The sequence below is a fragment of the Ahaetulla prasina genome, chromosome 6 (assembly GCF_028640845.1).
Source record: "Ahaetulla prasina isolate Xishuangbanna chromosome 6, ASM2864084v1, whole genome shotgun sequence".
NCBI lineage: Eukaryota > Metazoa > Chordata > Lepidosauria > Squamata > Colubridae > Ahaetulla > Ahaetulla prasina.
In genome coordinates, this window is record NC_080544.1 from 62,985,802 (window position 1) to 63,002,769 (window position 16,968).

The window sequence follows — 16,968 nt, forward strand, 5'->3', positions numbered from 1 at the left end:
TTTGTTGATATTTAATTAATATTTTTATGTCCTAGAAAAATGAAAATTACAATTTGAAAGGCACCAGGACATTACTGAAAACTTTTATGGATATGTGAGTGACATTTGGACTTCAAACTGCATGCTTTGGTAATAAAGAAATATAATGAACTGCATTAGTTTTAACTATTTTAATTTTCTGTTAAATACAGGTAATCCTTTTGTTTTCAATTATGGTACAATGCCCACTGCACAAAACTGATCTAGTTTCAATTGATTAATTGTTGGAAACCAATAGTACAGGTAGTCCTCAACATAGGACCACAGTTGAGTCCAAAATTTCTGTTGCTAAGATGGTTGTGAAGTCAGTTTTGCCCCGTTTTATGACTTTTCTTGTCACAGTTGTTAAGTGAATCACTGCAGTTGTTAAGTTAGTAACACAGTTAAATGAATCTGGCTTCCCCATTGACTTTGCTTGTCAGAAAGTCACAAAAGGTGATGACCCTGGGACACTGGAACCGTCATAAATACATGTCAGTTGCCAAGTAGCCAAATTTTGATCACATGACCGTCGGGATGCTGGGAAGGTTGTGTGAAAAACAGTCATAAGACATTTTTTTCAGTGTTGTAACTTTGAACACTCCCTAAATGAATGGTTGTGAGTCGAGGACTACCTGTAAACAGAAGCCTGAATATTTTGACTTAGAAACAATTTTATTTATTATTTATTATTTACATTTTTATACCGCCCTTCTCCGAAGACTCAGGGCGGTGTACAGCAGATAAAACAACAATAGTCCAGAAAAATTTTAAAATACAGTACCAAATTTAAAAATCTAATTTAAACGCCGTATGTTAAAAATAGTTAACTAAGAAAATTACAGAAAGATAAAAAACCCTGTTAAAAGCCCACTAAAAACCCACAATATTTAAAATCAATCAGGCCAGCTCCGCTTGGTGAAAAAAGAAGGTCTTGAGCTCGTGCTTAAAGGTCCGAAGATCAGGGAGAAGACGGAGTCCCACCGGCAGCTCGTTCCACAATCCATTATGTACAGATTTTGGGCAGGAGAACTCATGGCACACTTTGAGAAAAGTGGTGGAAATTTAAGAAGACCCAACACGGTATAATAAGAGAGGGTAGAGATACTATTTAAGTAGCATTCTGAAAAACATTACACGCACATGGTTGTAGGAGCATGCCTCCTGTTAAAAAGAGGTAAGAAAGTAAAAGTGGAGCACATTGCATCCAGATTTATACAAACTTATTAAAAGAATAGAAAGATTAGCCAAATGTCTTTACCTTTACTGTAGAAGTTACAAAACTGCTTCCATGAATTTTGGAGACTGGAGAACCTGTTCCATGAGAGGACTGAGAAGTACTTGTAACTTTACTTGCAGGGCTACCTATACATATGAGAAATACGGCAGATGTTAGTATATAATACACATTTGGCTATTCTGATACAAGATACATTCATGTTAATGAGGATCGCAGTACAGTTCCCAAAACTGGGTATCCTCTGCCAATGTTGGCACCACGGCTCCCAGAATTCTTCTAGCCATGCCAACTTGAAAATTCTTGAAATTGCAGAAAATCTAGCATGACACTGGCTGGCAGGCATTATCAATAATCTGAATATAGTTGATCAGCAGAAAGTCATTTATTGCCCTCCTTATAATACAGAGAGAAGACATTCATCACTCAACTTCTTTAACTCAATACCGGAAAACTTGGGAGAAGGCCAGCAACTTCTTACAGATGTACACTGCTTTACTAAATGCAGCACTAGTGAAAGTGCAGTGGCAGTCCAATCAGAACCAAGCAAAATGTAGGTGAGAGGGACAGGAAACTCTCAATTACTTCCTCTTTAAAACTAGCATTAATCAACTGCTAGGTAAGAAGGGTCACCACTCTGTTCTGTAGGCTCCTTTATGTAATTTGCTAGGAAACCACACAGTACGAATAGAAACACAAAGGAATTACCTTTACTGAAAAAAGGGCCAGAACTGAATTGACACTGTAGCAACATGAAAATAGCCTACGATGATTATCAAAGGAAGTTTTCAATCAATATACTGTATAACAACCAAAGCATGAACATTCAAACATTCACATAATGCCAAAAGCATTGGCAGTGACCACAGTTATGGAGGAAGAGGAAGAGGAAAATGCTGGAAAGATTGCGAGGGGCAGAGGGAGGGGAGAACAGGCAGGTCAGCTGGGCAGTTTATACTTTATGCTAAGGCCGACAGGAACCCAATAGCTCACCCACCTACTTGAACTTTTTCTATTCTCCCATTCTCCCAAACCCAGAAACATTTCTTTCGAGACTGAAATATGTTTTTTTTCTGAAGGTATAGAAAACATTGTTTCAGTTCAGACTTAAGAGCATCTTAATGTATCCCTAAGAAACAAACAAAATATTTGCTTGGTAACCATCACTTATTATTGATTTGAAATCCAGTTGATCAACAGGAACAGATGTGAATAAAGTTATCATGGAACTAATGATACTGTCATGGCCCCGTCAGAGCCTGAGTCAGAGGAAGATGACAACCCGGAGCTGGGGCCGACGGAGGTTGAGGGGGCGGCCTTGTTGGCTCTGGAGAAAAGGGAGTAGGAGCAGGACAAGGCAGCCCTGGGTCCCTCAGGCCTGGGACGGCTTGCCAGCAGGGAAGAACAGAGGCAGGACGACCGAGAGAGGGGGGAATAGAGGGTAGGCAGTGGAGATGAGGAGCGACAGAGCGCAGGCGATGAGCAAGGATCACCCCCTCGATCCCCAAGCACGGAGAATGGAGAGAAGGCGGGAGAAGTGTAAGCTGACCCAACAACTCGGGAGAAGAGCGCCCCACCCCTCTTTGCAAGGCACACCTGGGGATTGAGACTTAAGGAGAGGCTGTTGGGAGGGGCACTTGTTTGGACCAAGCGCTGAATTTGTGGAGTTTTGTGTGCCGTTATCAATGTCTGGAGTTCACTGGATTTCTTGCCTTATTACTGCCTTGTTCCTTTGCCTCACTGGACTTCTTGCCTTGCCTCGTACTAATAGCGTTTTGCTGGACTATTCGCAGCCAGAGACTGCTGGAGGTGTGTGAGCGCTTTGCTCCAGGACTTGCTATAGACGTGGGAGCGTTTGGGGGAAAGTTGGAGCAATAAAGAGGAGTTTGAATTATCAGCTGGCTGTGTTGCCTCTCTGTCTTGCCCCGGATCATCACAGATACAGTCATGTAAGTTTTTATGAAAAAGTACAAAAGAAAACAAAATACATTAAAATAGATGTGTTAACTTTTCTTATACTAAATTAAAAACAAGGAATGAAACACATGCATCTTTGTTCGATCTGTTGGAAAAGAGATTCATCTGGTATTTTGCTTTCTAAACAAGACAACTGACATTAGCAAGAAGGAATAGAAAATGAAACTATGCTAACACACCTGCATTTGTGACTGATGCTCCAACTGACTGGACAGGCTTGTCCACGATAACATAAGGGTTGCTAACTACAGGGGTCCCAGCTCCTTGTTTCATATGCACTGGAGTGGATGTTGGGGTACGAGGTAGTGGAGAAGGACTTGGGGTTGATATTGGAGAACCTAAAGAAAGGCGTTCCAATTATATGTAAGACAGCTATGCCTAAATTACAAGACACATAGATTGCAAATATAAAATTCAAATATAGAACTCATTCAATTATTTAAAGGATAGAAACTAGTCTTGAATATTTACCACATTACTTCCTGAAACATGTTCCTCTAATGACAGGGAGATGTAGCATCTAAAAATGTCATATTTTATTCATTACAACAGATATAGCAAATATTGTGAGGCTTCTTCCAAGCTAAGCCTTTTTGTACTCTTTACATTAAGCTCATGGCTATTTATTATATCTTACCACTTTGTCCTTTACAATAAATAAGAATACTTTCCATTTGTGAGATCTGATTTTTGTAAAATAAAAGTAAGCCTACCTCACAGACGGACAGTTTTTATGCGAGTCAGATAGAGAGGGAGAGGAAGAGTGAGGTGAGGGACAGCAGTGTCCACTGAGTAGCACAACATACCAGGGTTTATTCCAGCGGCATATTTGCCAAGGTTGTCCCTCCTCCCCTCTCCCCCAAATAAATATAACATTTTCAATACAAAGTAAACTAGCTTAATTTCATTAGATATAAACATAATAGGCCCAAGCAAAGCAACTGAAAAAGGCACTTCAGAAAGTGCATCATCATGAATAAAGTGCATCTACTTGAAGAAGCCATATCCTCTAAAAGAATTCATCCTGCCTGTATGACGACTGTCCCTTTCTGCCCATGCGTGTATGAATGGGACTCCAAGCAAAGCAAAGGTGCTGGGTATGCACACATATGCTCAGAAACCTGAGGAAGAGAAGCTGTATAATCTTTCTAAAAGAAGCCACTGCTTGAAAGAGTTATGCATGCAAAAACATGCTTTGTTCCACACCTACTTCAATTAACTTCTTGTTAAAGGATATTAAAATATGCTTCAAATTATCCATACCTGACACAATCTTGCAGCTCATGGTGATGGGCTGGAAAGACTTGCCTGGAGACTCAGCAGGGTTTGGGATTTGACCCTGAGGCACTATTTTGCAACTGGCTGCAATTGGCTGAAAAGCGGAGTTGCTGTGGGAGCCAAAAGCGACTTTCTGACTTGTGAGCTTAGTGGGAGTCCGCTCTAAAGATGATGGCAGGGCATAAAAGGTTGTATGCCTTTCAGCTTCAGCACTGAGCCCTGGTGTGGAAATGTAAAGAGAGAAGACAAGAAAAGTGCAAAGTTTTCTTGATAAATATATCAATTTAAACAGAAATATGTGGGGGAAAAAGCTTCATTCTGCAGAAAATTTCTTGAAATTGATTCATTTATTTTAAAAAAAACCTGAAGAATTTTCCTACTTAGAAGGACAGGATTGAGTTTCTATCATGTCTTTGCCATTGAAATTACTGTATAGTTAGGGACAAATTTTCCCTGAGAGAAAAAAATCTCCAATCAACTGAGATTCCCAGCTGTGTTCAACAATGCATGAATATAATCCCAATTCAGACAGAAGGACATACATCTTTACCTTTTTCAAGAGAAACTTCTGTGATGGATTCATGTACTTGTTTTATTGGTGAAGATGCTTTCATAGGTGCTGGCATATTTAATGGCAAATGCAATGAGTTAGGAGCATCAGAAAGATCAGAATCTGACGACTGGTATTCTTCTTTAAGAGAATGCCGATGCAACTCAACATCCACAACCTTTTCGAAAGAGAAGGAAAACTACTGTTGGGCAACTGACAATTTTATTTGTAGTTTTTTTAGTCAAGTATATTCAAAGAGCTTCATAACACCTTGGTATTAAAATATATATAACACTGGACCCCCTGCATTCAAAATGAAGAGTCAGGTGCCTGGAGAATTGTGACTTACTACTGAACTCTGGTGTGAACCTGTAATAGTATGTGGGAATAAACTTGGGAGACAGGGAGACCCATAGACTAATGTCATGCAAAACTCCACAGAAGCAGAGATGGCATGGGACGTGTTTCAGAAGGGACTTTCCTAATTTTCCAGAGAGCAAAAGAAGAAGATTTTGTTAATGTAATATTTCAATAAAAATATAGCTACCTTTCATTGTTGTGCTTGTGTAGAACAAGCAGTATGTGTAGAACAACACAGAGAAAAGCACCCATTCTCTCAGATTTTCAGGTTTGTTTCTCAGAACCACCTTCAAAGATATGGGTGGTGTGTCTTATATATTCCACCCACAAGAAAAAATCCACCAGGATTCTGCAACATTAGCTCAGGTTACAAAGTTTTCATTTGTTGAAGCTTCTAGATTAGGGATAGACAGCATGTGGCCCTCCAGATGTACAATGGATTTGTTGTCCGATGACACATAGAGGCCATATTTCGCTCACCCAGATTACAAATATATTCAAGCAAAACGTGTATAATTTATCAATGTGGGGTAACATTTATATTTGTTTGTGACCTATCCAAGCTTCTGTCGCTAATAATACACAAATTCAATAGACTTTGTACTTTGGCATTATGGCTGCTTGAAATATATTTATTGTGGACACTTTTTAAAAAAAAATCAAGGAAGTCATTTTTTCTACCAACATTTTAAAAAGTTAAGCAAAGTAAAAACAATCCATACCGTTTCAGCCCCTAGTGTCTGTAGACCAGTGTATGTTCTATCCAACTGTAAGAAACAGAAAATAAGATCTTTTTTAAAAAAACCTATTTTTGACACAAATTATCTATTAAAGCATTTCAATACATACATGCTTCTTCACCAAACTCAGATATTTAAAAAGCTATATTGTTTTAACTATTTTTAAACAATCATTTATCAGGAATAATAAAAAAACCAGCATATATATTTTTTTAAAAAAACCAGCATCCTGGTACCAAATATTCTATCTCTTAATTTCTCAATCAGTGAGTGACCTGGACTGTCCTCAGCATTTTAGTATTCGTCAAACGTTGGCTGGTTTTAATCCACTTTGAATTTATGTATTTGTTCTTTCCAAGCATTTTGTATTTGTTCTCCAGTGTTTTCACTGGATATGCAAAAAGAAAAAGAAAAAGAAAAAAAGAATGCACTGTATTCTGACCTGAGTCAATGTCTTACAAGATAATGGAATCTTACAATGCAGTATAAAAGATGAATTCAAACTACATGAACTGAAGCATTAAAAAAACTGCAATGAATCAGGGTCACAATGAGAGACAGCTAAGGGAGAAAGGCTCCATAGCAGCCCATGGAGCTGTTCAGCATCTCCATTATGTGCTTCTGATTTGCAGGTGATACAACACCAGGAATAGCTCCAATTCACTACAGAAAGGCAGGATTAATATGCACGATGGATTCACAATAGTTTCAAGATGTGGGAAGCAAGAAAGATGGCGACATTTAGTAAACAGCTTTATGATGGCAATAAATCTTAAATTTCCAAAGAGGGCAAAAGAAATGCAAAATAGCTTTTAACCAAGGACATTTTCTCCCCCAAAAGGCTCCCCAAGAGAAAATAGTATTATGTAAAAGTAAATTAGTTTAACTACTAAGTTACAAGGAGGTATGCTTGTGTTTTAAAATCATCCATAGATTGATTACTTTTTTTCAACAGTAATGAGTATTTACTAATGGTCTAATTCTTGTTCATTTGCCCCAATATTGGGTTGATATTTATACTTTTAAAATATTTGCATGCTGCTTTATTAAAAGCTTTCATATAACTTTAACAATATTTAAACAGTTTACAGTCAAATCTAAAACTCAAAGTAAAGCAACAGCATTAAAACAGAAAATGCAAAGCATACTCATTAATGGATACGAGATACAAAATAGTTGTCTCAAGGCTTGGATAGCAAAATATGTCTTCAACAGGTGCTAAAGCAATGGGGTAGGTTCTTAGCCACGTATAAGCAGCTTCATAGCAGACCTGTCTGTTACTAAACCAGGAGGCAGATAGCGAATAGGCCTCCTGCTCAAACATATATCATCTAGCGGCTAGATCTACTTCCAAATACTTGGAAAGAACAAATACATGAATTAAAAGTGGGTTAAAACTATCCAGTGTTTGAGGAATACTAAAATGCTGAAGGCAGTCTAGGTCACTCACTGATTGAGAAATTAAGAGAGAGAATATTTGGTATCAGAAGGCTAATTCTAGCCCATCTAGCTTCTGCCCAGACAGCAGAAGAGGCACGAGAATGTGAACCCTAATTTCACTAAGTAGGGGTTGTGTTTGATACACTGCAGTTGCTTGAATTCTTTTGTAATGGCTTCAAAGCTTTTCTACAATAAACCTACTTATCTGACCTTTTATAACTTTGGAAATTTATTCTTGAAAGGGTTATCTTGGCAGCTAAAGGAAGCCTAAAAAATAATAGCCACCTCCTGAGCATTGGGAGGAGAAAATTCCAAAAAGTAAATACCACCATTTGTGACAGTCACAAAAGGATCTTCCTGGATGATTTCCTTTTTATCTGGGGAGGAGGGAAATTCTTGAATGATAGAAATAATTCTTGGTTATGTTTTGATTTATGTACTGAGAATCATTATATGTACGGATGTTTTAAAAACTTGAATATTTTAAAATTCTTGTATTTTCCCAGAATTTCTGCTTGAAATTCCAAGCATTTTTTTCTTTTTTAAAGCATATTCAATTAAAAATAATGTAATTTAAATAATTTTGGATGTTCCATAGATGATATCTGGTGTTATTTTTTTAATTATTAAGAAATGTGTTGCTGACTTCTGCACTTACATCTTAGTTAAAAAAAAACATCTTACATTTAACATTATTTGAAGCTCCATATGTGCACATATATAGTACACATATGACCATAGGGACTTTATTATAGTTCTTTATTTCAGAAAGGAATCCTTTAGAATTATTTATTTTCTTGGTTCTGCTCTTGAATTTTCCTTTGTAAAACAAAATTATAAACAAAATTTCTTTACCCTTATGGACCTCTTTTAGATTTCCCCATTTTTAGGTTTGCCTTTTATTTTTTTCAAGAATATACGGTTGTTATACTTTGCATGTGTAATAGATCAACACGGAAAAAAACCCCACAAGCATTTTAAATTTCAGATATCTTTCATAAACATTTGTTATGTTCATTTTACTTTACAAAACCTAAAACCAGACTGACAATTTCCTTGAGAAAAAGTAAACAAAAAAAGATTTGGGACCAAACTAGGTATTGTATCATGGAACACTAGAGTATTACCTTGAGATGGTGTATAATGTCAATCCTTTTGTTTCGGTTATCCTTAAAGTGAATCTGAACCCGCACTGGAAACTCTCCCCAGCCCCGCCTCGTCAGATGGAAAGGGGGTTCTCTACAAATATGGACATTCGAGGCTTTAGTTATTTCTTCTAAAAAATATTTTTTAAAAAATGAAAAAAAATGCCAAGAAATATTTGAGTCTTGAAATGGGGATAATGAAAATGTCATGCCAATTTAAAATAACTAACTACATGAAATGAAATCCTTCTATCCAGGAAATGCTTTATCTAAGAAACCAGAAGAGCTGACAGAAGGATATTCTGAGTTACTGGGCCTGCTTGGGGATGCTATGCCACTGATAATGTTGGATCCAAGGAATACCATTAAGTGGTGCATTTTCTACTACAAGGAGCAATTCTATCCAGAATGTTACCAACAGATACAAGAGATGAGGAAGTTGCAGAAAAGATATGGAGCATTTGAAACCAAATCATTCAAGTGATTTCAATGAAATCTGTGTTACCTGACTTCAACAAGATCATTAGGTTTATAGCTGGGATGAAGAAAAAACCAGACTTTCTTAACAAAATGATCAATGCTTGGCTCTCGTCGGGAACCTCTTACGTATACCATCCATTTATGAGTGGATTGGTCATTTTCTTCTCTCTTATCAGGAGGAATGTATCTGGAAGACAAAAAAAAATCCACCAAAGTTAATTCTACTGCGTCACTAATTAAGCAATCCTAAATACTGAAATGAAAGGCTGTTATGGTTCTCTTTGTGACAGACAAGAATTTTTCTTCAGGAAAACCCTTCATTGACAAAATGTATGGTCATTCCTTTAATCATGGTAATGAAAAAAAAGCTATATATTGAGGAGTTGCTTGCTTTTACACTAGGACATGCCCTCTTTTCCCTTCACCTATAGGAAAAAATAAAAACATGCTACTGCTGGATCTTTTCCAGTGGAAGAAAAAATAAAGAATGACATCAGAAGGAAAGAGAGATTATACTGTCCTTTTTAGATGACTAACAAACAGATGTATAAATACATCATGTAGCAAAACAAATAGACTTCCTTCACCATCCTTTCTTTCTGAGTCCTGAGAAGTGCTGGTTAGAGCTACTTACTGTGGCTTCAAGCAGCATTACCCAGTCAATTCTCTGATACAGGTTGGAGGGGAAAATATGCCTAGTACAACTCTAAGCATAATCATTTATCTATATTGTCCCATTGAGTGTTCTTGCCAGGTGTCATATGAAGCTATGATGAGGCACTCCAGTATGTTACTTGACGTAGTAGATGCCTCCTGAAATGTCAGAATGGAGTATATACAGGGCTGGAGGTGGAGCTAAGAGTAGCAGCAACTCTTTTAAGTACTCAGAGCACTTCCAATCAGCATTATCCAAACCAGTAGTTGCCTACTGCCTTCAAAACTACTATAAAGAAAGAATGACATGGATTGGTCTTTCCCTGAAACAACAGGTTTGTCTAATAATAATGGTTACAATATTACTGGAACAGAATAGAAATCAGTTTGTTTACTGATTCCACATTAATACTGATGACATTATCTACTTGGATAATGAAAAGTCTGCAAGCAAATTGAGGGCACCAAGGACTTTACTAATTCCATAGTTTGATCATTTCAATCCATATTTGGAGTGGATAGGAAAAGAGAAAAAAAAAACACTTTGAATACTTACTTGGAAACATTACCGACAACTATTGTTTTCTTTACATATAATCGTGAATGTTCTTCATTTGAAAAACCAGCCTTTCTCAGCTCTGCTTCATACTCTCTTGAAACACCAGAAATGCCCTAAAGATGGAATGTTTAGAAATCTATATAAGGATGCTCAGGGAGAAAGATTTTTGATGGAAGTTGCAAGCATTTTAAAAAATATGTGGTAAACCTTTCTACTGCTGAAATTATACCTAGCTTTATATAATCTCTAAATGTTAAAAATGGCATCCAGCTCTTACAAAATCATCAGATTTGGTTTTGAGCATGTTACCATGTAAATAGATAATATTTAAATACATGAATCTGGATAAAGTTGACATGTTCTTGTTACTCTTATATAAAACAAAAAATTGTTTGAAGGTTCCTTACACTATATGACAAAGCAATGATGCAATTTGTAAGATCTCTCACTGAGTTTATACCAAACTTGGTGAGTGTTAACTGTACATGCTATCAAAAGAATATAAAAGAAAACTCCAGAAGTTTTAAAATTTTTAAATCTTTACTTTAAAAAATTTCCTGGAACTCATGAGCACAGATCACCTGGGTACTGGATTCCCACCCCCGTTTTTTTTTTTTTTTTTTGTCCTTTGTTCCACAAGAGCTTGATGGCATTCTATGAGACCCTAAGTTTGAAAAACCCGGCTCTGGAACTATGGCTAGGAGCTTACAAGGATATATATATAGAAAGTGATATATAGAAAGTGATATATATAGAAAGTGATCCGAGCAAAGTGGAAAATTAAAGAGAAATGTACTTTCATCCAGGCTAAAGCTTTTACTTCTTTAAATGCAAGCCGAGTTGAAAAGGCAATAGGTAAAGATTAGAGATACAGGGACAAATTCTTGAAATTCTGGGGTATGTTATATGATCCTATCCAAAACAACATTAGCAACAACATATTAAGGGAATATCAACATGCAAAACTACTTAAGAGTCTGAAGTGACAATTTCAGGCCAGGCTATTTCTGGGAGTGCTTTATCTATGAACCAAATTCCCAATTACCTTGGGAAATGAGAACTGGCTTCCTCTTCTAAAGAAAACGGACCGTGCTCACAGTTTAAAATCGTAATCTCTTTCTTCTTTGGGTATTTAAAAACTGCATAAACACTGTTATTCATATGCCATAAACTGGAAACCAAAAGTATAAACACTTCAGAAGTATCATTTAACCTAATACCTTTATATTGCTAGAAATCCCGTATTTCCTTTTGACCATACTAGCTGGAAATCATGGAAATTAAAGTCCTACATATTGAGGCGGCACCAGGTAGGGGAAGGTTCACATACATATGATTACACCAACAGGAAATACCGGTAGGTAGAAAATGGTTTTGTTCTTTACAGTGGTATTTATAGCGCTTCCAATAAGGGAAACAGGATTCCTTTTGACATGCTTTTACAAAAGAATTATTTTAACACACTGGTGTCGTATCACCTGTCCAGCATTCTTGCGCAGAGTCAAGTCAAGTTTGCTTGGCACTCTTTCTTCCACATCCAGACTACCATTGTCTTTTCCCAACATGTATTCCATGTGCTGAGATGATTCACTCTCTGAATGATTGACTGACAGGGTTTCTGAGCCCTGATTAGCAGGAGAGGATGATCGGGATGGAGATTCTAAAAATTTCTTGATGGTTGGATGGTTAAAAACCATAGAATCACAAGTCTTCATTCCCTGAAATAGAATAGTGTTTGTTTGTTTGTTTGTTTTAGTATACATGAGGAGGGCAGATGTTAGTCTTGCAGATTTTTAAAACTAATCCCCTAAATTCATCCAGCTGCAACCTGGTAGATAAGACACGTCTATGGATCTTACGGACAATTCCACTACTGATTATACCTAAAGGCAGGCAAGACTTGAAGAAGCAGGTCTATTTAAAAACCTGGAAGTTAAAATTGTTGCTGATTTATTGCAAATCCTTCAGACATGTGGAGATATTTTCAGCCCAGTTCTATTTCAAAGACAGCTGCAATCGGAATTTCTGTAGCTTTTCATAGTAAATGCTTCTTGATCCTCTTAAAAAGGAGACAGCAGGATAAAGAGTATGGAACATGTAGGTCTACCACTGAGCTAGGGGCTGAATAGTAAAATAAAAACATCAGATGGCAATACTACAACACCATCAGAGCTGCTCTTTTAAGTAGCTCATTCATATAATTTTTGGAGGTTGACACAGAATACTAAAACTTGTTTAACAGTGTGTTCACAGGAAAGGTAACTATCTAGCTCACTCTCTACTTTCTTTGCAACTAAATAAATCTGCTTCTGATTTGCAGCAGTAGATTACCAACAGGCATTATTTCTCAACACCTGAAATTTTTTGGAAAGAGAGAGACAAGAAAAAGAACTTTTAACTTTCAATTTTGGTCATTTTTTTTAGAGTTGCTTTGTTCATGATATAAAAGTCTTCCATCATGGTCTTTTCAATTGTTTTTCTCAATGTTTTATTTATTTATTTATTTTATTTATTTAATTTGATTTTTATACCGCCCTTCTCCCGAAGGACTCAGGGCGGTGTACAGGCAAAATAAAACAGGTAATACAATGTACAATTTAAAATATGATTAAGAAACTTATTTTATAGTTAGCCTAAGAAGTTAAAATATATAATAGACTAAAACCCCATTTAAAATTATTAATAAAAAATTTAAAATTGATAAAATTCAAGCCAGCCCCGCGCGAATGAACAGATGTGTCTTCAGTTCGCGACGAAAGGTCCGAAGGTCAGGAATTTGGCGAAACCCGGGGAAGCCTGCTCCAGAGTGTGGAGCCCCACAGAGAAGGACCTTCCCCTGGGGGCCGCCAGCCGACACTGCTTGGCAGACGGCACCCTGAGAAGTCCCTCTCTGTGAGAGCATACGGGTCGGTGGGAGGCATGCGGTAACAGCAGGCGGTCCCGTAAGTACCCAGGCCCCAAGCCATGGAGCGCTTTAAAGGTCGTAACCAAAACCTTAAAGTGCACTCGAAAGGCCACAGGTAGCCAGTGCAGCCTGCGCAGGAGCGGTGTTACATGGGAGCTACGCCTAGCTCCCTCAATCACCCGCGCAGCTGCATTCTGGACTAACTGAAGCCTCCGAGTGCACCTCAAGGGGAGCCCCATGTAGAGAGCATTACAATAATCCAAGCGAGAGGTAACGAGCGCATGAGTGACTGTGCACAAGGCATCCCGATCAAGGAAGGGGCGCAACTGCCGAACCAGGCGAACCTGGTGGAAGGCCCTCCTGGAGACGGCCGTCAAATGATCTTCAAACGACAGCCGTTCATCCAGGAGGACACCTAAGTTGCGCACCCTATCCTTTGGGGCCAGTAACTGCCTCCAACAGGCAGCTGCAGCTGCAGCTGACTGAATCGGGATGCCGGCATCCACAGCCACTCCGTCTTGGAGGGATTAAGCTTGAGCCTGTTTCTCCATCCAGACCCGACGGCTTCCAAACACCGGGACAGCACTTCAACAACTTCATTGGGGTGGCCCGGGTGGAAAAGTACAGCTGGGTGTCATCAGCGCACTGCTGGTATCTCACCCCAAGTCACTGATGATCTCACCCAACGGCTTCATGTAGATGTTGAACAGAAGGGCGAGAGAATCGACCCCGCGGCACCCCACAAGTGAGGCACCTCGCGTCGACCTCTGCCCCCCTGTCAACACCGTCTGCGACCGGTCGGAGAGATAGGAGGAGAACCACCGGTACACGGTGCCTCCCACTCCCAATCCCCCCAACCGGCGCAGCAAGATACCATGGTCGATGGTATCAAAAGCCGCTGAGAGGTCTAATAGGACCAGGGCAGAGGAATAACCCCTATCCCTGGCCCTCCAGAGATCATCCACCAATGCGACCAAAGCTGTCTCCGTGCTGTATCCGGGTCGGAAGCCGGACTGGAACGGGTCTAGATAGACAGCTTCATCCAGGTATTGGGGTAGCTGTCACGCCACGGCACTCTCTACAACCTTCGCAACAAAGCGAAGGTTGGAGACTGGACGATAATTGCCCAAAATAGCTGGGTCCAGGGAGGGCTTCTTGAGGAGGGGTCTCACCACCGCCTCTTTCAAGGCGGCAGGGAAAACCCCTTCCAACAAAGAAGCGTTGATAATCCTCTGGAGCCAGCCTCGTGTCACCTCCTGAGTGGCCAGTACCAGCCAGGAAGGACACGGGTCCAGTAAACATGTCGTGGCGTGAAGCCTCCCCAACAACCTGTCCACGTCCTCGGGAGCCACAGGGTCAAACTCATCCCAAATAGACTCGACAAGACGTGCCTCCTCTCCCTCGCTTGGATCATCCCAATTTCGGTCCAGACCGTCCCGGAGCTGAGCGATTTTATCGTATAGATAACCACTAAACTCCTCGGCTCGTCCCTGCAAAGGGTCATCCCGCACCTCCTGATGAAGGAGGGAGCGGGCCACCCGAAACAGGGCGGCCGGGCGGTTATCTGCCGATGCAATGAGGGTGGAGGCGTAAGAACGCCTCGCCTCCCTCATTGCCACTAGGTAGGTCCTAGAATAGGACCTAACTAGTGTCCGATCAGCTTCGGAGCGACTGGACCTCCAGGTGCTCTCTAGGCGTCTTCTCCGGCGTTTCATCTCCCTCAGCCCCTCGGAGAACCAAGGGGCCGGACGAGATCTGCGCCGGGTCAGAGGCCGCAAAGGCACGACACGGTCCAAGGCCCCAGCCGCGGCCTGTTCCCAGGCCGCGACTAGTTCCTCAGTCGTGCCATGGGCCAGATCCTCAGGAAATGGCCCAAGCTCCGTCAGGAACCTCTCGGGGTCCATCAGGCGCCTGGGGCGGGACCAACATATAGGGTCCGCCTCCCTGCGATGGTGAGTGGCGGTTCGGAAGTCTAGGTGAAGGAGAAAATGATCGGACCATGACATTGGTTCTGTTACTAAATCATCTAATTCCAGATCATTTAACCACTGTCCAGAGATATAAATCAGATCCAGCGTGCCTCCCCCCATGTGCGTAGGGCCATCATTTACTCGAATCAAGTCCAAGGCCGTCATGGAAGCCTGGAACTCCCGAGCTGCCGTCGATAACAAGCCAGCTGATGGCAGGTTGAAATCCCCCATGACTATAAGTCTGGGGGTCTCAACCGCCACAGCAGCAATTACCTCCAACAGCTCAGGCAGGGCTGTGGTCACGCAGCAAGGAGCCAGGTACGTGATTAACAAGCCCAACTGATTCCTATGGCCCCACCGCACATAGAGGGATTCACAGACGGCAATCTGAGGAACAGTGGCCTCCCTCGGCACCAGATCTTCCTTAATAACAACCGCCACCCCCCACCCCTACCTTGGGCCCTCGGCTGATGAAATGCTCGGAAACCTGGAGGGCACATCTCAACAAGGGGAACCCCCCCCTCTAGGCCCAACCAGGTCTCCGTAATGCCCATAAGGTCCGCGGACTCCCCCTGAATAAGATCGCAAATGTTATTAATCGTATAGTTTGATGTTTTATTATTTTAAAAAAATCTGTCTCAAACTAAAAACAGGCTGTTGTTTTTTTAAATTCAAGTTTGCTCCTACTGAAATTTAGTTCTGTTTCTTTAATTGAAGCTTTCAAGTAGTTACACTAACATATGATCTACAACCTTCCATACCATAACACCTAGTGTGCTTAGCCAGCATAAAGTTTAAAAATATCTGGAGAGACATCTAAAACGCACTCCTGGTTTATGACTAGTACTCCTTTCCAACAACTTCTTTGCAACCTTTATTTTTAAATACAAGAATGTCAACATTTGGAACAGGAGTTCCCTGACACTTCAGTTCATTGACCCCTTCATGAAGTTTCAGGTTGTTAATTGACTCCCAAGCATTATATGAATATTATTTAATGAATACTACTTTAAGCAATATCTCTACAAATAACAACATCAATGGATTATCCCGTCAAACCAAAGGGATCAACACTGACCACTTTAGGAAATCCTGATATAGATTAAAGCAAGGTAACTTGCCGTTACTCACATGTGTACTATTTACCTCCCCAACTTTAAAGAGTCCAGCAGAAGCATAGTAGTTCGCCACAATGCAGGCTCGCAGTTTATCCATCATTCTTCTTGCTTCGATCAGCCGCTGTCAAAAGGAAAATCCATTTAAGAAATGGCTGCACATATCCCTGCTTCTGTTTCTCAATTTATAATAAACATGATATCTATATACCTGATCAATCACTTGAATCTCATGTTCTTTATTTTTCATTTCTATAGAAAACTGTTCTTTAATAATTGCTTCAATTTTCTGTATTGCAGCATCTCGAGCTATGTAAAAAGAATTCATACAATTAAGATTTTTATGTTCGATATTTAAGACTGTTTGCAACGTTTCCAAAAAAATGTTCCATATGTAAGCTAAAAATGTTTGTGATGTCAGATTGAGCAGGTTATGTTGAAAGAAAACAGCAGCATTAGATTATACACAAATAATGTAAAGATTGTTTCAAGGAATCACTGTAATTTGTAACTTACATTGTAACACTGTAATTTTTGAAA

General features: G+C 39.8%; 1 protein-coding gene across 2 annotated transcripts in view; it reads right to left on the minus strand.

The window, feature by feature from the left end:
* YEATS2 (YEATS domain containing 2) overlaps positions 1–16,968 on the minus strand; it is a 48,870-nt gene that overhangs the window by 29,414 nt on the left and 2,488 nt on the right. The window contains exons 4-14 of one of the 2 annotated variants that reach the window (XM_058188319.1): positions 16,640–16,737; positions 16,460–16,552; positions 11,917–12,156; positions 10,436–10,551; positions 9,251–9,412; positions 8,728–8,839; positions 6,143–6,187; positions 5,061–5,238; positions 4,496–4,729; positions 3,412–3,570; positions 1,280–1,383 (exon numbers count right to left, since the gene is read on the minus strand). In XM_058188319.1, the coding sequence (XP_058044302.1) occupies positions 1,280–1,383; positions 3,412–3,570; positions 4,496–4,729; positions 5,061–5,238; positions 6,143–6,187; positions 8,728–8,839; positions 9,251–9,412; positions 10,436–10,551; positions 11,917–12,156; positions 16,460–16,552; positions 16,640–16,737 (1,541 nt within the window). Of the gene's footprint in view, positions 1–1,279; positions 1,384–3,411; positions 3,571–4,495; positions 4,730–5,060; positions 5,239–6,142; positions 6,188–8,727; positions 8,840–9,250; positions 9,413–10,435; positions 10,552–11,916; positions 12,157–16,444; positions 16,553–16,639; positions 16,738–16,968 lie in introns of both variants that reach the window. The other variant, XM_058188316.1, reaches the window with a different exon arrangement.